General features: G+C 39.9%; 1 protein-coding gene and 1 pseudogene across 3 annotated transcripts; both read right to left on the minus strand.

Moving 5' to 3' along the window:
• Nucleotides 1–49: 49 nt before the first annotated feature.
• LOC114403018 lies at nucleotides 50–4,783 on the minus strand (annotated as a pseudogene).
• Nucleotides 4,784–7,606: 2,823 nt separating this feature from the next.
• Nucleotides 7,607–13,739, minus strand: LOC114403028 (ABC transporter C family member 3-like). 3 transcript variants are annotated; one of them, XM_028365741.1, is made up of 10 exons: nucleotides 11,312–13,726; nucleotides 11,042–11,128; nucleotides 10,310–10,960; nucleotides 9,979–10,143; nucleotides 9,501–9,795; nucleotides 9,184–9,398; nucleotides 8,666–9,055; nucleotides 8,497–8,560; nucleotides 8,174–8,413; nucleotides 7,607–8,087 (listed from the first exon to the last, which is right to left on the minus strand). In XM_028365741.1, the coding sequence occupies exons 1-10, from the start codon at nucleotides 13,643–13,645 to the stop codon at nucleotides 7,963–7,965; spliced, it is 4,566 nt and encodes a 1,521-aa protein (XP_028221542.1). In that variant the 5' UTR covers nucleotides 13,646–13,726; the 3' UTR covers nucleotides 7,607–7,962. The 3 variants fall into 3 exon arrangements, with proteins under 3 accessions (XP_028221542.1, XP_028221550.1, XP_028221553.1); XM_028365749.1 differs by having other exon boundaries at nucleotides 7,608–8,087; nucleotides 8,666–8,971; nucleotides 11,312–13,696; XM_028365752.1 differs by lacking the exons at nucleotides 7,607–8,087; nucleotides 8,174–8,413; nucleotides 8,497–8,560; nucleotides 8,666–9,055; nucleotides 9,184–9,398 and having other exon boundaries at nucleotides 9,584–9,805; nucleotides 11,312–13,739.
• Between the last annotated feature and the right edge of the window lie 6,973 nt (nucleotides 13,740–20,712).

The following is a 20,712-nucleotide window of genomic DNA, read 5'->3' on the forward strand; positions in this document are numbered from 1 at the left end:
CTAGTAAAAATTATGCTTTGAAATATGTTCGCATGATTTTTCTGTTTCAGAAACTAACTTCTAACCATTTAATAAAAAAAAAACTTGGCATGAGTTTCATAAATCAATTGACTGCAAAACGAAAGAAAACAAAAGCACAAACCTATAAACATATAATAGCACGAACTACCTGCAAATCTTGTATATCAACCTCGCCATATGAGGGCCAGGAAGAATCTGGCCGATTTTCATCTACAACAAGGGGAGGCTCACAAGGAATACAAGTATACTGAAGTATTCTTTCTACTGATATAATTTTGTTCTCCATATTGCAGAGATTCCATATCATCCAAGCTTGTATCATGTTCAAATTAAGTCCATATGTAACAGCTAAACCAGCAAGGCCTTCAAAAAATAATTTAAAAGGGAAACAATTATGTTCAATTCCATATTACATTAGAAGATTAAATTTTGATTTCAAACAGATTGGAATAACACACCTGGATCTATGAATCCCTGTGGAATAGATATTAAGAATATTAAGGAAAAGGCAAATGTGATAGAAGACAACATATCCAAGCGGAAGCACAACCATTCCATGGCACCAGCAATATTGAACTTTGGCCTAGAATATCCATCAGTCAATTTCATATTTGTTTCCTGAAATCTTGATTTCTGATCAAAGCTTCTAATAGTTGAAGTGCCAGAAATTGTTTCAGCAAAGTGTTGAATGATTGGGGCTTTGCAGACTGCAACTAAACGTGATAGTTCTCGGGCTGATGCAATATAATATTGCTGCAGAAGTACAAGTTTGTAAGATGTTATCTATTATCACGTAATATTATATAATGGAATGACCTTTGCAAAATAAATTTGGTTCATAAGCTGTGCTGTTGAAGTCATTGCCAGACCAGGATGCAAGTAATGCAAGAAATATGGGTCACAGGTTAATACCTGATAACTACATCGTCAGATTAATACCTGATACCAAATGCTGACTGCTACCACAGGTATAAAGACAACGAAAACCTGCCATGCAACCTGAGACATCACTGCTATAATTCCCAGAAGTTGGACCATAATGAAGGCAAATGATGCAATTTGATAAGGAATGTTTGTATCCAATGCACTTTGATCAGTTGAAGCCTGTAAGAGAACAACAGGAAGAAAGACAAGTGACACAATATCATATAATCTATAGTTGTTGAAACAAATAACAAAATAAAGGGACTATTGATCTAGAGGGAAAATGCTATTTAAGACACAGAAATCATATCTCTAAAAATTATGACAAAAATGGAAAATACATACTCTGTTAAGGATTCGTCCACTTGGAGTGGAATCGAAAAATGACATTGGAGCACGGAAAATGCAGAAGTTCATTTTATTGAAGAGTATAGTAGCTGTTTTATAACCAGCTGTGGCAAGAAGTGATTCTCTGGCAAGGACACAGAAGGAACTTCCAATGGCCAAACCAACATAGACAACTATAAGAGTCGTTCCTTCAACATGTGGCTCCACATCTGCTGAGATGGGAGTCGCCCAAGCCATCCAATAATTACTTCCAATTTGAAGAGCTTGAAAAAGAATCTGAGCCAACAATATGAATGGTACAAGAGCTCCTCCATATGCTGTTGTGATACATTTCCAATAGACTGAAAACCCAACTTTACCTTTCTCTCTTTCTTCTTCCTGAACAAGCTGGCCTTGGAGTTCACTTTTATTGTCTGTTTGACCATTTTGCTCATCTTTGCTAGCCTCTTTTTCTTTAAAACCATGCGTGTCAGAGACGTTTACATCTTGTTCCAACACACTTATTTCATTATATACTGTCGCTCCATCCAATGAATCAAGGGCAGACAAAGCTTTTTTGTGTGCACCAACTAGTTCCATAAAATCAGCACCACTATTAAGCAGATCAGCATACTTTCCACATTGAGTAATTTTCCCATCTTTCATAACCTAACAACAAGGATAACAAGATGGATTAAAAAAACCTATTTTAGCATTGATGACAACAAAATTATGACAACCACTCACCAATATAAGGTCAGCAGCAGGTAAGAACTCCACTTGATGAGTGACATAAACCACTGTCTTTGAACATAAAAGGCCTAGCAAGCATTCCTGCCATAAACAAAACAGAAAGGTTCACTTACATAAATAATACAGCTAGAGTCATGCTGTTGGAAGAACCATATTTCAAAAGATTAAATCAAGGAATATTATTTTTATTCTACAATACACAAACAAATATAGTAGCTCAGGTTATAATATTGCACATAATAAACAAAATAATGAAACCAAGTTACCTTAAAGAGGTGAGATCCTGTGTGAGCATCCACAGCACTAAAAGGATCATCAAATAGATATATATCAACATCTTGGTAAAGTGCACGTGCAATTTGTATTCTTTGCTTCTGTCCACCACTCAAATTTATTCCACGTTCTCCTATAATTGTCTGATCACCAAATGATAAAATCTCCAGATCCTTCTTCAGGGAACATGCTTCAAGTACCTTCTCATACCTTTCCCTATCCATGCGTTCACCAAACAATATATTATCCTCTATCTTGCCGCTTTGTATCCATGGTGATTGAGCAACATAGGCCTTTGTTCCGCAAATCTTAAGGATGCCTGATATCCTTGGTACTTCTCCCAATACACAAGAAAGTAAAGTAGACTTGCCTGATCCAACAGTACCACAGACAGCAACCCTCATCCCATTAAAAACTTTAAGATTTATATTTTGCAAAGTTGGATTAGGGGAAGATAAATCCCAGGAGAAGTTTCCACCAACTACTTCAATCGCTGTATCAGAACTGCCCCAAGGAAGCTTCTCTACAACATCAGACTGTAAGTCGTCAAGACGAAGGAATGACACAATCCTATCAAGAGAAACTTTCGTTTGTGCTATCGTTGAAATTGTATCTGGAAGACGGTAAATGGGCCGTTGAAGAATCTGGAACGTTGCAAGTGCAGACAAGATCTTTCCTGATTCAAGGGGGATCCCCATAAGCATACAGGTACCAAAAGTAACCACGGATACAAATGTGGGGGATCCCCAAAACACAAATGCGGTCACGGCTCCAGTATAAACATTTTTTTTTAGCCAACCTTGTTCATTTTTCCTGAGTTCGGTTATTTTTGATAGAAACTTCATTTCCCATCCTTGTAGTTTGAGGATCCTCATGTTCCTTAGAATCTCAGATGTGGCCTTCATTCTTGTATCTTTTGACTCCATCAACTTCTTTTGAAACTTCTCTTGCAATGATCCCAATGGAGCATTTGCCAACATAATAACAACTGTTGCAACAAAAGCAGCAATTGAAGCCAGCCCAAGGTTTTTATACAAAATCAACAGGGCTAATGTAACTTGCAGAGCCACCATCCACAAATCATGGATAAACCAACTGAAAACACCAACTCTTTCCGCATCAACAGTCATGAAATTGATTATTTCCCCAGAAGTGTGGTCCTGCTTTGATTGACAAGAAAGGGTAAGAGCCTTATTATAGATCATCGTGACAAGAAGTGCTCGGATTCGGAGTCCAACTTGCTGCAACCTAAAGGACCTATGCAATTCGGTCAGGCACTCCACAAGCTTTGCAAAGAAAAATGCAGAAACCAAAAAATACCCCTGGTTTTCATACAGCCGTTGTCCATCGAGGTACTGAACAAAACCATCAATGAGATATGGACCAACATAAGAAGCCAAAGTGTTTAACAATACAAGAAAAGCTGTGATAAGAATCTCCTTCCATGCTGAAATTATTAACGACTTCACCAACTTCAGTGTGGTGACACTATTAATTCCACCACAATCAGCCTCAACTTTCTCTCTGAAAGTTGGAAAAGTACCAATTACACTATCTCTGCTGTCTAGTTGAGGAACATCCTCAAGGTCCAGGGTCTTCTGATTACCAACGGCTATAAGAGGACCTACCCAAGAGAAGGTAAGAATGCTCAAAATTCCAGCATATGAGAAAGGGGTAACTGTGTCCCCACCCTTGGTCTCTTTTGACTCCAAGGAATCAGAATTCAAAAGAGGTTCCTGAATGCCGTTATCAACATGAACCTCGTTTTTCACAAAATACCCCACGTAACAGAAGAACAAACCAACACAAGTGGACACCAGAAACCAAGTACTGTGTTGGCAGAGAAACGCGTCTCCCAGACATAACAACAATGTCCACCACGATGCAATAGCAAGAAACAAAGAGGTAGAAAGCGCACCAGGCTCTGAAGAAGAACGAGAACCTTTTTTCTGCGAAACTGAAAAAACCCTTTTGCAAGCAAACACAAACAACTCCCCAAGCAAGCGTTTTCAGCGCCAAATCCAAAAGGGTCATGCAGAGCTTTTCTTCTGACCAGCCACCTTTATACCAGTATAAGTAGTTAAGCAAACAGAAGATGAAATTGAAAGCGGAAACACCAAGCGAACAAAACACGGTCATTTTGATAAGGGTGTTGTTGGGTTTCTCCTTAGACTCGTCCCTGGCACCTGCTGTGAATTTCCTCAAAACCCATGACAGCAAAACCGCCACGAGCAACAGCAGGTGGAGGAAACCGGACAAGCCATGAAGGAAAATGGGTTTGAGCAGAATAGCAGTGGAAAGGTGTACGTGGGAAAGTGACAACATAGTGTACTAGGATCTAGGAAGGAATGGAATACTAGATAGTACGGAAGATGAAATTTTTTAGGTTATGAAGAGTGTGTGCGCAGAGAAGGGAAGTGCAGTCAAAAAGGAGTTCCTTGGGAAGATGGTAACGTGGTGAGCAAGAGTGGAGTTGAGTTGACGACAAGGCCAAGGTGGAATTTAATTGAATTAATAATAAATGTTAGGTTATCATAATTTACATTAAATTCTAGATTCAGACTTCATTACTATTCTTTAATTTTTTAAAAGTTGATAGCTGCTCTCCCTTGTAGAATAGTTGCGAAGTGGGGTACCTTCTTTTGTTGTTGTTCAACTTGTAGAAGGTGACGTGAAATTGCAGTAGAATATTAAAATTTTTAACTTTCTATACAACTTCTTGGTCTACATTAAAAATATTAATGTGTCCACAAAAAAAAAATCATGCACCACATAATCAACCCTTACTTTTGTTCAAAAGTGGAGCAGGTTGAATGGATGATGGTCAACAGTTCTACGATGATTGGCTATCTACATGGTTGAATGGAACTGATTGTGAAGTGGTAGCTGAGATTTACAACCTGCTATGGCAGTGAAGAAATCATAGGCTGTTTGATTGAGAGTAGATTTTGGACAGTGGAGCATGTTACCGCAAAAGCTGATACTGTTTTAGTCTTCAAAGGGGCGCATGATTTTGATCAATCTTTATAAGTTTCCACCCAAAGATCTAGTTAAATGGAACATTGCTTGATGCCTCAGAGAAAAAGACCAAATTAAGGTACAGGATTTGGTAAAATTTATTTGAGATTGGAGGGTTGATGTTTTAGCATATCCGCAACCAATGTCATGCCCGAATGTGTTCAACCAGATGTTGCTGAGGTACTTTGTTTGAGATTGGCCATAATCAAACAGATTGCAAGAAACTGCATGCATGAAGCATGATACATGGCAGAAAGGGTCATAGCTACTTTGCAGCTTTGAGTTTAAGGAGACATATTGAATGCAGGACTTTCCTCACCAAGTTGCCATCCGAATTAAAAAAAATCCTCACTTTATGTTTCCCCCCCTAAAATCACCAATACAAATAAATATTAGATATTTAACTATTTTAAATTTAGTAAAGTAAAATTATAAATATTTTTACAAAATTCTTTTAATTTCAATTTATTTGAAAATTTTATTTTATATTAAAATCTTTTTTTCATCTTAAATTTCATTTATTTGTACTTTTAAATTATTTTTTTTAATTTTCTTAAATTTGTTCTAAATTTTCTTCTTGAATTTACACTATTTACATAGTAGTTAATATTTTCAGTTAATTATTTAAATGAATTGTATACAGTACATTTTATAATTTTCAATGTTTTTATTCTTCTTGTTAAATTACACTATTTACACAGAATATTGCATGAAACTATTCGCGCCTTTCTTACTTGTCGTTGTTCTCATAAATGCTCACGGTAGAACAAATATTATCTACAAACTACGAATTAACAAAGCACTACCGATGAAGATAAGAAGAAGAAAAAATCCAAAGTACTACCAATATCAGAGGACCTCATATTGATATGTCCACCACTTATTAACTATTTCATTGGTTATTACATTTCTAGTTATTCTTTAATAAATGTTTTATTATTGTTTTTCTTGATAAATTTATTATTATCTTAAAATCAAGTCCTTTTTTTCTTATAACATGTTACTGCTCCTCTTTATTTTACGTCCTTTAATATGGATTTTTTTTAAAAAAAAAAAGAGAAGTCCCCCCTCGCCTACACCGAATTATATTTTTAATATTTTATTAAAATATTAATCATCAAGTTTTTGGTTAATAATTGTAATTATATTTTATTCTCTAAAACGTATACTTCCTCAATTTTGGAAAGTTAAATATACATTTTTGTGTAATTTAGAGCCATGCTTTTCTTCTCGATTCTTTTTCATTTATTCTTGTATCATGCATTATACCCTATTCTTTTTCTCCTATGACAGTCATACATATTTTCCCCGGGCATTCTCTTAATTATCAAGTCATTGGGCTCATCTACAATATTCAATCTTCTCCCTAGAGGAGAAGCAAACCATGCATGCTCTATAAGACTCTTCACATAGAAGCAACACATGAATTGTCCAGATCTAGAACAAATTGGATCAACATCCAAACTGGATGGATGAAGCTTGAGAGTACCAAGAGCATGAAAATAGTCAGATTTCACATTATTGTATCTCCTTCGAAGGGGAATGGAAAGAATTTTTGTAGCAACAGGTTCCTGAAAAAGATGTTGAACATCCCACTGAAGAGTTTCATGGTTAATTTAGTCAGCCACCAGTAAATTCTTATATACCATCATACCGCTACTCCAAGGAATAAGATTAGAATCAGTATTCGGATCCACCTGTCCTCCCAGAGTTTAACCAAATTTCCATCTCCAAAGTCCCCCATATTCATCTAACTTATTAGTACTATTTTTTAGTGATGTGTGAGCATTTCATATATCAAACACTTCATAAATAGCTATTGTTTCTTTTCATTTCTCTCTTTCTTATCACTTTTTCATATTACAGTCATGTTCTCTCTAAATGTCACGTAGATTTTAGATACCTGTGAATTATTTTCCTTATTAAACTCTTTAGTCTATTTATTAACTTAACATTCAATATTTAATACAAATATTGACAAGACAATGTTGTAAATTATCATGGTATTTCATTCATTGGTTTGGCACCTTTCTCTATTTATTCTAGGAATTATAAAATGGCACAGGTGAATGTAACCTCATGGCATCTCTGATGGTGCACTTTAAGTATATTAATTGGTGCAAATCTGCCTCATCCACATATCCTTTGTTATCAAACTCCTTTCTCACCTCATCCTTCCATAAATCCTCTAAGGTTCTTCCCATATTTATTCCAATAAACATTGCGTAGAGATATTACAGTTTCACGCACTTCCCAATTACAAAAGGCTAAAAGAAAAGGCACAATAATAATAGACATAAAGAAGGAAATACCATAGAACACATCTTATGAGTTCTCACAATGTGAGACAATTTATATGACTTCTTTCGAAACTTATTAAATCGAGTTGACTAATTAGAGGACATTATACTGCCTTTGGTCTACACATACTAAGAATGCATCAAAACCAACTCGATTTTCTATTTGACTTTTGTATAAATCTTACCACAATAATTTCATCCTTCACCCTTGTAAAGAGAATAGAGTATTTCACAGCTAAAAGCCCTATTTTATAAAATCCATTTTTCTATAAATAAAACAAGAAAATCCATGTAATCCACCAGATTTTCGTCATTGTCAACAAACTTCTGTTTCTGTATGTTTCAATCAATGATCATCAGATTTCTCAAAACTGGAGTTGGACCTCATGGTATACTCAGCAACAAGTTGAGCAAAAGATGATGACTTATTCTCCAGCAGCCTTGTTGGGGTGTCATACTCCTCAATAAGTCCTGCAGCAATGCCTAACCAAATCAGACAACGAAACATGAAGGCACAGAATATCAAAGTTCTCTGAAGAATGACATCCTTTCCTAACCTTGACTGAGAAGCAGAACCATATCACTGTCTAGAACAGAAGTTATTCGATGTGCAATGGTAATGACTGTAGAGTCAGAGAAATGTTGCCTAAGAATTTGCTGAATCAAATTATCCGTAGCTGTATCAACTGATGCAGTGGCTTCATCAAGCACCAAAACCTTGCTTTTCTTAAGCAGCACCCTGCCAAGGCAGACCAACTGCCTCTGACCCATACTCCAATTCTCACCATTCTCAGTAACTACAACATCAAGTTCAACAATAGCAATAAGTTCAAGGTTAGATTTACTATGCATTTAAGTACAATAAGGATCGAAGACAAACCTTTGGAGTCGAGCTTTCCTTCTTTCTTTCTAACTTCATCTCCAAGTTGACACTTATCCAAGGCCTATTTAAAAGAATGTAAATAAGTGAACGCAATAGAAATTTAAAGAATGATTACAAGTATAATCTTTTGGACAGAACTTAGTGTCTACATATAAAACCAACCCACCTCCCAAATTTCTTCATCAGTGTATTCTTCCAGGGGGTCCAAATTATTTCTCACGGTCCCTTCAAACATTGTTGGATCTTGAGGAATGATGCTTAGTCTAGACCTCAAATCATGAAGTCCAATTGAAGAGATGTTGATGCTGTCAATCATAACTTGGCCGGCAGTAGGCTCAACAATTCGGAAAAGTGTTTGTATGAGAGTGGATTTACCACTTCCTGTTCTCCCAACAATGCCAGTTTTCAGTCCTCCACGAAATTTGCATGTAAGACCGCGCAAGACAAGTGGGAGATGTGGAGCATAACGAACCTTCATCATGGGCAAGACATCATTACAAACGTCGCACAAACATCTTGTAAAAATTATGCTATGAAATATGTTGGCATGATTTTTCTGTTTCAGAAGCTAATTAGTTGCCATTACAGAAAGGAAAACCTTGATATGAACTTGATAAATCAATTAACCGAAAAATGAAAGAAAACAAAAGCACAAAACCATAAACATATAATAGCTCAAACTACCTTCAAATCTTGTATATCAACCTCGCCATATGAAGGCCAAGAAGGATCTGGCCGATTATCGTCTACAACAAGGGAAGGCTCACAAGGAATACAAGTATACTGAAGTATTCTTTCTACTGATATAATTTTGTTCTCCATATTGCAGAGATTCCATATCATCCAACCTTGTACAATGTTCAAATTAAGTCCATATGTAACAGCTAAACCAGCAAGGCCTTCAAAATCACAAAAAAGTTATAAAAGAGAAACTATTATGTTTAATTCCATATTACATTAGAAGATTAAATTTTGATTTGTAACAGATAGGAATAACTCACCTGGATCTATGAATCCCTGTGGAATAGATATTAAGAATATTAAGGAAAAGGCAAATGTGATAGAAGACAACATATCCAAACGGAAACACAACCATTCCACGGCACCAGCAATATTGAACATTGGCCGAGAATATCCATCAGTCAGTTTCATATTTGTTTCCTGAAATCTTGACTGCTGATCAAAGCTTCTAATAGTTGTAGTACCAGAAATTGTTTCAGCAAAGTGTTGAATGATTGGGGCTTTGCAGACTCCAACTAAGCGTGATAGTTCTCGGGCTGATGGAATATAATATTGCTGCAATATTCTAAGCTTGTAAGATGTTATATATCATCATGTAATATTGTATAATGGAGTCAATTTTGCAAAATATGTTTGGTTCATAAGCTGTGCTGTTAAGGCCATTGACAGAGAAGGATGCAAATAATGCAAGAAATATGTGTCACTTTATTATCAGTAGTTACATGGTCAGATTAATACCTGATACAAGACGCTGATTGCTATCACAGGTATAAAGACAACGAAAACCTGCCATGCAGCTTGAGACATCACTGCTATAATTCCCAGAAGCTGGATCAAAATGAAGGCAAATGATGCAATTTGATAAGGAATGTCTGTATCCAATGCACTTTGATCGGTCGAAGCCTGCAAGAGAACAATAGGAAGAGACACAAGTGACACAATATTATATAATTTATAGTTGCTGAAAACATTTAACAAAATGAGGGAACTATTAATCTAGAGGGAAAATGCTATTTAAGACACAAAAATCATATCTCTAAAATCAATGACAAAAATGGAAAATACATACTCTGTTAAGGATTCGTCCACTTGGAGTGGAATCGAAAAATGACATTGGAGCACGGAAAATGCAGAAGTGCATTTTATTGAAGAGTATAGTAGCTGTTTTATAACCAGCTGTTACAAGAAGTATTGCTCTGGCAAGGATGCAGAAAGAACTTCCAATGGCCAAACCAACATAGACTGCTATAAGAGTCGTTCCTTCAACAGGTGGCTGCACATCCTCTGAGATGGGAGTCGCCCAAACCATCCAATAATTACTTCCAATTTGAAGAGCTTGAAAAAGAATCTGAGCCAACAATATGAATGGTACAAGAGCTCCACCATATGCTGTTGTGATACATTTCCAATAGACTGAAAACCCAACTTTACCTTTCTCTCTTTCTTCTTCCTGAACAAGCTGGCCTTGTGGTTCACTTTTATCGTCTGTTTTACCGTTTTGCTCATCTTTGCTATCCTTTTTTTCTTTAAAACCATGTGCACCAGAGAGGTTTACATCTTGTTCCAACACACTTATTTCATTAGATACCGCCGCTCCATCCAATGAATCTAGTGTAGACAAAGCTTTTTTGTGTGCACCAACAAGTTCCATAAAATCAGCACCACTATTAAGCAGATCTGTATATTTTCCACATTGAGTAATTTTCCCATCTTTCATGACCTAACAACAAGGATAACAAGATGGATTAAAAAACAAACCTATTTCTACATTAATGACAATAAAATTGTAAAAACCACTCACCAATATAAGGTCAGCAGCAGGTAAGAACTCCACTTGATGAGTGACATAAACCACTGTCTTTGAACATAAAAGGCCTAGCAAGCATTCCTGCCATACACAAAACAGAAAGGTTCACTTACATAAATACTACAACTAGAGTCATGCTGTTGGAAGAACCACATTTCAAAAGAGTTAAATCAAGGAAAATTATTTGTATTCTGCAATGCACAAACAGATTTAGTAGCTCAGGTTATATTGCACATAATAAACAAAATAATGAAACCAAATTACCTTAAAGAGGTGAGATCCTGTGTGAGCATCCACAGCACTGAAAGGGTCATCAAATAGATATATATCAGCATCTTGGTAAAGTGCACGTGCAATTTGTATTCTTTGCTTCTGTCCACCACTCAAATTTATTCCACGTTCTCCTATAATTGTCTGATCACCAAATGATAAAATCTCCAGATCCTTCTTCAGGGAGCAGGCTTCAAGTACCTTCTCATACCTTTCCCTATCCATGCATTCACCAAACAATATATTATCCTCTATCTTGCCGCTTTGTATCCATGAAGATTGAGCAACATAGGCTTTTGTTCCGCAAACCTTAAGGATGCCTGATATCTTTGGTACTTCTCCCAATACACAAGAAAGTAAAGTAGACTTGCCTGATCCAACAGTACCACACACAGCAACCCTCATCCCATGAAAAACTTTAAGATTTATATTTTGCAAAGTTGGACTAGGGGAAGATAAATCCCAAGAGAAGTTTCCATCAACTACTTCAATTGCTGTATCGGAACTGCCCCAAGGAAGCTTCTCTACAACATCAGACCGTAAGTCATCAAGACGAAGGAATGACACAATCCTATCAAGAGAAACTTTAGTTTGTGCTATCATCGAAATTGTATCTGGAAGATTGTAAATGGGCTCTTGAAGAGTCCGAAATGTTGCAAGTGCAGACAAGATCTTCCCTGATTCAAGGGGGATCCCTATAAGCATACAAGTACCAAAAGTAACCACAGATACAAATGTGGGGGAACCCCAAAACACAAATGTGGTCAGGGCTGCAGTATAAACATATTTTTTTAGCCAACCTTGCTCGTTTTTCCTGAGCTCGGTTATTTTCAATAGAAACTTCATTTCCCATCCTTGTAGTTTGAGGATCCTCATGTTCCTTAGAATCTCAGATGTGGCCTTCATTCTTGTATCTTTTGACTCCATCAACTTCTTTTGAAACTTCTCTTGCAATGATCCCAATGGAACATTTGCCAACATAATAATAACAGTTGCAACAAAAGCAGCAATTGAAGCCAGGCCAAGGTTTTTATACAAAATCAACAAGGCTAGCGTAACTTGCAGAACCACCATCCACAAATCATGCATATACCAACTGAAGACACCAACTCTTTCAGCATCAACAGTCATGAAATTGATTATTTCCCCAGAAGTGTGACCCTGCTTTGATTGACAAGAAAGGGTCAGAGCCTTATTATAGATCATTGTGACAAGCAGCGCTCGGATTCGGAGTCCAACTTGCTGCAACCTAAAGAACCAATGCCTTCGGGTCAGGCACTCCACAAGCTTTGCAAAGAAAAATGCAGAAACCAAAAAATACCCCTGGTTTTCATACAGCCGTTGTCCACCGAGGTACTGAACAAAACCGTCAATGAGATATGGACCAACATAAGAAGCCAAAGTTTTTAACAATACAAGAAAAGCTGTGATAAGAATCTCCTTCCATGCTGAAATTATTAACGACTTCACCAACTTCAGTGTGGTGACACTATTAATTCCACCACAATCAGCCTCAACTTTCTCTCTGAAAGTTGGAAAAGCACCAATTACACTATCTCTGCTGTCTAGTTGAGGAACATCCTCAAGGTCCAGGGTCTTCTTATTACCAACGGCTATAAGAGGACCCACCCAAGAGAAGGTAAGAATGCTCAAAATTCCAGCATTTGAGAAAGGGGTAACTGTGTCCCCACCCTTGGTCTCTTTTGACTCCAAGGAATCCGCATTCAAAAGAGGTTCTTGAATGTCGTTATCAACATGAACCTCGTTTTTCACAAAATACCCCACGTAACAGAAGAAAAAACCAACACAAGTGGACACCGCATCAGAAACCAAGTACTGTGTTGGCAGAGAAACGCGTCTCCCAGACATAACAACAATGTCCACCACGATGCAATAGCAAGAAACAGAGAGGTAGAAAGTGAACCAGGCGCTGAAGAAGAACGAGAACCTTCTTTGGCCGGAACTGAAGAACGCCTTTTGCAAGCAGACGCAAACAACCCCCCAAGCAAGCGTTTTTAGCGCCAAATCCAGAAGGGTCACGAGCTTTTCTTCTGACCAGCCACTTGTATACCAGTAGAAGTAGTTAATGAAACAGAGGAGGAAATTGAAAGCGGAAAGAGCAAGAGAAGAAAAAACGGTCGTTTTGAAGAGGGAGTTGTTGGGTTTCTTCTTAGACTCATCCCCGGGACCTGCTGTGAATTTCCTCCAAACCCATGACAGAACAACCGCCACGAGCAACAGAAGGTGGAGGAAACCGGACAAGCCATGAAGGAAAATGGGTTTGAGCAGAACGGCAGTGGAAAGGTGTACGTTGGAAAGTGACAACATAGTGTACTAGGAACTAGGAAGGAGTGATGTTGTGGGGTAATAGATATTGTGGAATGTGGAAGATAAAGATTTTGAGGTTATAATTAAAGAGTAGTGTGTGCACAGAAGAGAAGTCAGAGGGGATTTGTTAGCAACAGGACAATGATTAGTAGAGAAGCACCCACCAAGGACAGGCCCAAGAGAAATATCAAGAAGCCAGCCCACTTTCAGGATTACATTTGAGTTACACAGAATACTCTTGCTGAGTAGATAATAGGATAATTGCTATTGTAATTCTGCTATAGGAAATTGGTTTGAGACAATAACCAATTCTGTTACAATTCCATTTTCGAGTTAGTTACAGGGTAGCTGGATAATTACTGAATATTCAGCTTTATTATCATATTTCCATGTTATAAATACAGTATCAGAAATAAAAATCAGGAAGAAGAATGTTACCATTAGCTTGTAGATCATAGTTGACAAGTAAACGCCTAACAGTCTGGTCCGACCTGCCTCCATGCCGGAACACAACACCCGCCAGACCTCCATCGAACGTCTCGAGGAGGCCGTTCTCAAGCTCACCCAACACCAGGCCACCCTCTCTCAAGCCAACACGGACCTCAATCAAAAACTTGATTCCGTCCTCGACCGTCTTGCCGCCCTTACCACAACCCCACCCTCACCCAAAACCCCGCCGTCACCACCTCCTTTCCACCATGCGCGACCACACATGAAACTGGAAGTACCCCGCTTCGATGGAAAGGATCCTCTCGGCTGGATCTTTAAAATTACCCAATTCTTCGACTACCAGGGCGTCTCCGATGCCGAGCGTTTGACCGTGGCCTCCTTTTATATGGAGGGCCCCGCCCTCTGTTGGTTCCAATGGATGTCGAGGAACGGTTTCCTCACATCCTGGCAGGCAATGCTACAAGCATTAGAGACACGCTTTGCCCCGTCGTACTACGACGACCCATATGGAGCCCTTTTCAAAATTCAGCAACGCGGCACCGTGAACGAATATCTCTCAGAGTTCGAGCGACTCGCCAACCGCGTCGTCGGACTCGCCCCACCCCTGTTGCTCAGCTGCTTCATTTCAGGTTTGAACCCCGAATTGCGTCGTGAAGTTCAAGCCCTGTAACCTATGTGCCTTCCCCAGGCAATGGCCCTGTCCAAGCTTCAAGAAGATAAACTTCTGGACCGCCGCCGTACTCACCGCCACCATTTCCCGATTAACACCACCCCTCACTATCCCCCCAACCCCCCACCTTCCTCCTCAGCCTCGGCTACAAACAAACCCCCCGTTCGCCGCCTCACCCCTGAAGAACTAGCCCTGAAAAGAGATAAGGGGTTGTGCTACCACTGCGACGAGAGATGGTCTCCGGGGCATCGTTGCAATCCCCGCATTCATCTTCTCATCGCGGCCGAGGACCCCGACCCACCCCTCACCACAAAGCCACCTGATTCCCCTCCACCAACCTCGTTGCCCCTCCACCATGACGACTCCCCTCCCCTGCTAAGTCTGAATGCCTTATCCGGCATGCCCGCCCCGGAAACCTTCCGCGTTTACGGCACCGTTCGCTGTCATCAACTCACCATCCTCGTGGACGGTGGCAGTACGCACAATTTTGTGCAACTGCGCGTGGCGAAGTTCCTCGGCCTCCGATCGACTCCGGTGACCCCCCTTCCTGTTATGGTGGGCGACGGTGGCGTCATCCATTGTGACCGCCGCTACCCTCAGGTCTCCATCACCATTCAGGGGCACCATTTCACCACTGATCTCTTCGGGTTACCCTTAAGTGGGGCTGACCTAGTCCTTGGGGTCCAGTGGTTACGGGCCTTGGGCCCGGTTACTACTGATTACACCGCCCTCTCCATGTCTTTTACACACTTGGGCCTTCCCATCACCCTCTTTGCAGACGTCCCGGTTACACCCCCCCTAGCCTCGGCCCACCAGCTTCGCCGGATGCTTCGAACACATGCCGTCGCGGCCCTGTTCCAGCTAGGCCCTGCTCCTTCTTCCCCACTTTCTACCACCCCCACCTTACTCCCGGCCACAGAACCCCCACCCCTTGCCCTTCACCCTCTTCTAACCAAATTCCACCACCTCTTCCAGGAGCCAACCCAGTTACCGCCAGCCCGACTTATTTCCCACCACATTCACCTCACCCCAGGGGCCAAACCAGTCACCGTTAAGCCTTATCGTTACCCACATAGCCAGAAAACCGAACTCGAGAAGCAAGTCCAGACTATGCTAGATTCCGGTTTGATTCGACTGAGCCATAGCCCATTCTCATCCCCCGTCCTCCTCGTTAAAAAAAAGGATGGCAGCTGGCGCTGTTGTATCGATTATCGCGCCCTTAACTCCATTACCATCAAGCACAGTTTTCCCATGCCCACCATTGATGAGCTGCTGGACGAGCTTGGTGCGGCTTCGTGTTTCTCTAAGTTGGACTTGCGCCAGGGATTTCACCAAATCCGCATGGCAGAGGAGGACATCCACAAAACCGCCTTCCGCACTCATTTCGGCCACTATGAATACTGTGTGATGCCCTTCGGGCTGTGTAACGCCCCGGCAACGTTCCAGGCAACTATGAATGAAATGCTCAAACCATTTTTACGCAAATTCGTTGCGGTGTTTTTTGACGACATCTTGGTCTACAGCTCATCTTGGGACGATCATCTTCTTCATCTCGAGGCTGTCTTCTCCACCCTGGCCCGTGATTCCTTCTACCTCCGCGAGTCCAAATGCGTCTTTGCTAAGACCCGATTACAGTATTTGGGCCACATTCTCTCTGCCACAGGAGTTTCCCCAGATCCCTCCAAAATTTCGGCTATCGTGGATTGGCCAACCCCCACTACCACCACCGCTCTCCGTGGTTTCCTTGGTCTGACCGGCTTCTACCGCCGTTTCATCCGAGGTTATGCCCCATTGGCTGCCCCACTAAACTCATTACTCCGTAAAGACGGCTTCCATTGGACTGACGACTCCCAACGCGCCTTCGACACCCTCAAACAGGTAATGATTTCGGCCCCCGTTCTTATTCCGCCGGATTTCACGATTCCATTTTGCTTGGAAACAGATGCTTCAGGGGTCGCCGTCGGCGCGGTTTTATCACAAAATGCTCATCCAATTGCGTATTTTAGCAAGACTCTCTGCCCCAGGCTGCAACGTTCTTCCACCTATGTCCGGGAACTCCATGCCATCACCTCCGCCGTCCGTAAATGGCGTCGCTACCTCCTCGGCCATCCTTTCACCATTATTACCGATCATCAGAGTCTGAAGGACTTGATGAATCAAGTAATCCAGACTCCCGAACAACAGCAGTACCTGGTCAAACTCTTGGGCTACTCTTACACCATCCAATACCGGCCTAGCTCCGGCAATGCAGCCGCAGACGCTCTTTCTTGAGTCACCCCCGCCGGCCAATGCCTGATCCTTTCCGTTCCTCTTCTCGACTGCATGGCCGATATCCACCATTCAGTACAGCAATCCCCGGCTTACCACGAATTACTTGCCACACTCCACCAGCAACCCGAGGCCCACCCTGACTATTCCATCAATTCCAGCCGCATCTCCTTTCGCGGCAAGCTGTGGTTGCCCCCTGACAACCCGTTCATCCCCATGCTCCTTGAAGAATTCCACTCCACCCCACTGGGTGGACACATGGGTGAAAAGAAGACGTTGCGCCGCCTCCGTGACTCTTTCTACTGGGATCACATGCACCGTGACGTCCACCGCTTCGTTTCTCAGTGCCGGATTTGCCAGCAAATTAAATATGAGGCCCGTAAACCCGCTGGTTTGCTCCAACCTCTGCCAATTCCCTCTGGCCTGTGGGAGGACTTGTCGCTTGATTTCATCACCGGCCTTCCGCCGTCGCACGGCTTCACCACCATCCTCGTGGTGGTCGACCGCTATTCTAAGGGTACCCACCTCGGCGCACTTCCCCCAAAGTACTCTGCTTATAAGGTTGCCTGTCTATTCTTCGACATTGTCTGCAAGTTGCACGGCTTTCCCCGCAGTTTGGTCTCTGACAGAGACCCAATCTTTCTCAGTTCATTCTGGCGCGAACTATTTCGCATTAGTGGCACCAAACTCCGCTATAGCACTGCGTACCACCCTGAATCTGACGGCCAGACGGAGGTCCTTAATAGAACTCTGGAGCAGTATCTCCGCTCGTTCGTTCATGACAAGCCTGCCCTCTGGCACTCCTTTCTCCCTTTGGCCGAATGGAGTTACAATATGTCCACTCACTCCGGGACCGGCCTCTCACCGTACGAGATCACGTACGGAAAGCCTCCCCCAGCTTTCCCCCCATACACCACGGGCACCTCGTCAGTGGAAGCTGCAGACTCCCTCTTGTCCACCCGCCAAGCTCTGCACACTAAGTTGCAAAGTCGTCTATTGAAAGCGCAGATGGCAATGAAGAACCACGCTGACCGCCACCGTCGGGATGTCCATTTCCAGCCAGGTGACTTAGTCTATGTCCGCCTCAAGCCATATCGGCAACTCTCCATGCGCCCCCATTATTCCAAGCTTGCCAAGAGATTCTACGGTCCTTATCCGATCACGGAATGTGTCGGACCTGTGGCCTACCGCCTCCAGCTCCCCGCGGATTCCAAAATCCATCCTGTTTTCCACGTGTCCCTCTTAAAACCCCATCACGGCCAGCCTCCTCCTGTGGACGACCCCCTTCCACCTACACAGGTTGATCATCACCCTCTCGTCGAGCCCCTCTCTTTCCTAGATTGGAAACTGGACACCACCACGGACCCACCGTCACGCTCGGTCCTGGTTCAATGGCGTGGCCTCGCGCCGGAGGATACCTCCTGGGAGGACTGGGACGCTCTTCGTTCACTTTACAACCTCGGGGACGAGGTTGAGTTTCCAGGGGAGGGTGTTGTTAGCAACAGGACAATGATTAGTAGAGAAGCACCCACCAAGGATAGGCCCAAGAGAAATATCAAGAAGCCAGCCCACTTTCAGGATTACATTTGAGTTACACAGAATACTCTTGCTGAGTAGATAATAGGATAATTGCTATTGTAATTCTGTTATAGGAAATTGGTTTGAGACAATAACCAATTCTGTTACAATTCCATTTTCGAGTTAGTTACAGGGTAGCTGGATAATTACTGAATATTCAGCTTTATTATCATATTTCCATGTTATAAATACAGTATCAGAAATAAAAATCAGGAAGAAAAATGTTACCATTAGCTTGTAGATCATAGTTGACAAGTAAACGCCTAACAGGATTCCTTGGGAAGATGGTAACGTGGTGAGCAAGAGTGGAGTTGTGTTGACGGAGAAGACCAAGGTAGAAATTAGGAAAAGAGACAAAAGGGTGTGCCTTTTCCAGGAAGAAAATTGGAATGAACTCGGAAAAGTTTGAGCTTGAAAGACACACTCACTCGTATTCTGTGGTCATTACGTTGAAGAGAGAGGTTTGATCTCAAATTTCTAGTGGGGTAATTAATCTGTTTAGTAATGTTATCAGTCGTTTTTTTAAGTAATGCTACTACTCCATATTTCCAATGGCCTTACTTTATACTGTACGTATAACATTAGTACTGTGTTGCATTATTTAAATCTGTTTGGTAATGTTACCACTCCAAATTTTCGATGACAACTTCTAAAGTTAATTCTTTTCCTCTTTGCGTCATCTTTTTTTATAATGCTATACGGTAGTGTTTTTTTATACTAATTTTCCTATATGAAATATTAAATGAAAAATCTTAAAATATTAAATATATTTAAAATTTGCCTTACAAAGAAAGAAAGAGAATTGGTAGGAAGAAGTTGTAATTGTAATAAAATTTATAATTATTCTTTTTTATCTATTAAGTATAAGTATTTAAATTTAGTTATTAAAATATATAAAGGGTAAATATTTTTATAGCGTCAATTATCACATCAAATATAGTTTTTTTAATAGTGTCAGTTAATTTTTCCATGGCTTTTTTTTTATAATTTTGTTGTTAAATTTACACAGAGTACGATGCATGAATCCATTCGCGCCTTTATTTCACGTCGTCGTTCTCATAAATGTTCACGGGAGAACAAAGATAATCATCTACAAATATTTATCGTCGTTATTCTCATAAATGCTCACGGGAGAACAGAGATTATCAACGAACTATCCATTACCTTATTGACTATTCACATTTCTAGTTATTCTTTAATAAACTTATTATTCATATTACGAAATTACAAACGAATAAAAAAAGTTGACTATGAGTTTGGTTTGGATTTAGGTGAAAATAATATTCAATCAATTGATTTTATTAATTAGTTTTATTTGATTTGGATTTTAATTTTTTCATCCCAAACTAAATCAATGATGATGAATGGATTGATTGATTTTCAGTCATTGAATATCTGAACAAAATAATTTTAAAAAATTAAAAATAACATGATTTTGTTCCAAAATTAATAAATAATATTATCATAAAATACAAATAATGTATTTAAATATAATTGACATATACCAAATAAATAGTAACATAAATCATAAAAAAACACATAATTAATTAATTATATCACAAAATCCCTTCTATATATATTAATAGAAAATAAATCAAATTCTCCGACAATAAACATTGATTTCAAGGCAAAATGAAGTGAAATACAATGAAAGACTCAAAAGAGCACAAAGCTTTAATATATATCCAATGACAGAGAGACCTATATTCGTATGAGTGTGAGTAAATACATCCTTCAATTTAATAAAATCAAATCACTAGTATTTGTGTTATAATTTTATATTTTACACTTCCTAATTTTATGTTTGAACCACTTAATTTATTCTCAAGTGAAAGTAAGCAAATACATCCTTTTATTTTAATAAAATCACAAATATTTTATATTTTGTACATCTAATTTTTACATGTTTAAATTCATTATCTCATTTTCATTCTTCTTATATCTTTATTTATGTATTTATTATTGTATATATCATAATTATTACTACCTTTATTCCTATATATATATAAAATAAATGAGAATTTTGTCCCTTAAATACAAGTAACATATGATCATGTTAAATGCATTAATTGTTTATTTTCTTTTATGCTTTTATTTATTA

The sequence above is a fragment of the Glycine soja genome, chromosome 2 (assembly GCF_004193775.1).
Source record: "Glycine soja cultivar W05 chromosome 2, ASM419377v2, whole genome shotgun sequence".
In the NCBI taxonomy this organism is placed as follows: domain Eukaryota; kingdom Viridiplantae; phylum Streptophyta; class Magnoliopsida; order Fabales; family Fabaceae; genus Glycine; species Glycine soja.

Bases quoted from the DNA above. Each gene is read 5' to 3' on its own strand.
- LOC114403028 (XM_028365741.1), bottom strand. From the start codon at position 13,645: ATGTTGTCACTTTCCAACGTACACCTTTCCACTGCCGTTCTGCTCAAA. The intron at 10,961-11,041 runs GTGAGTGGTTTT...CCTTGTTGTTAG, and splicing joins CTGCTGCTGACCTTATATTG to GTCATGAAAGATGGGAAAAT. The intron at 10,144-10,309 runs GTATGTATTTTC...GTTCTCTTGCAG, and splicing joins GTGGACGAATCCTTAACAGA to GCTTCGACCGATCAAAGTGC.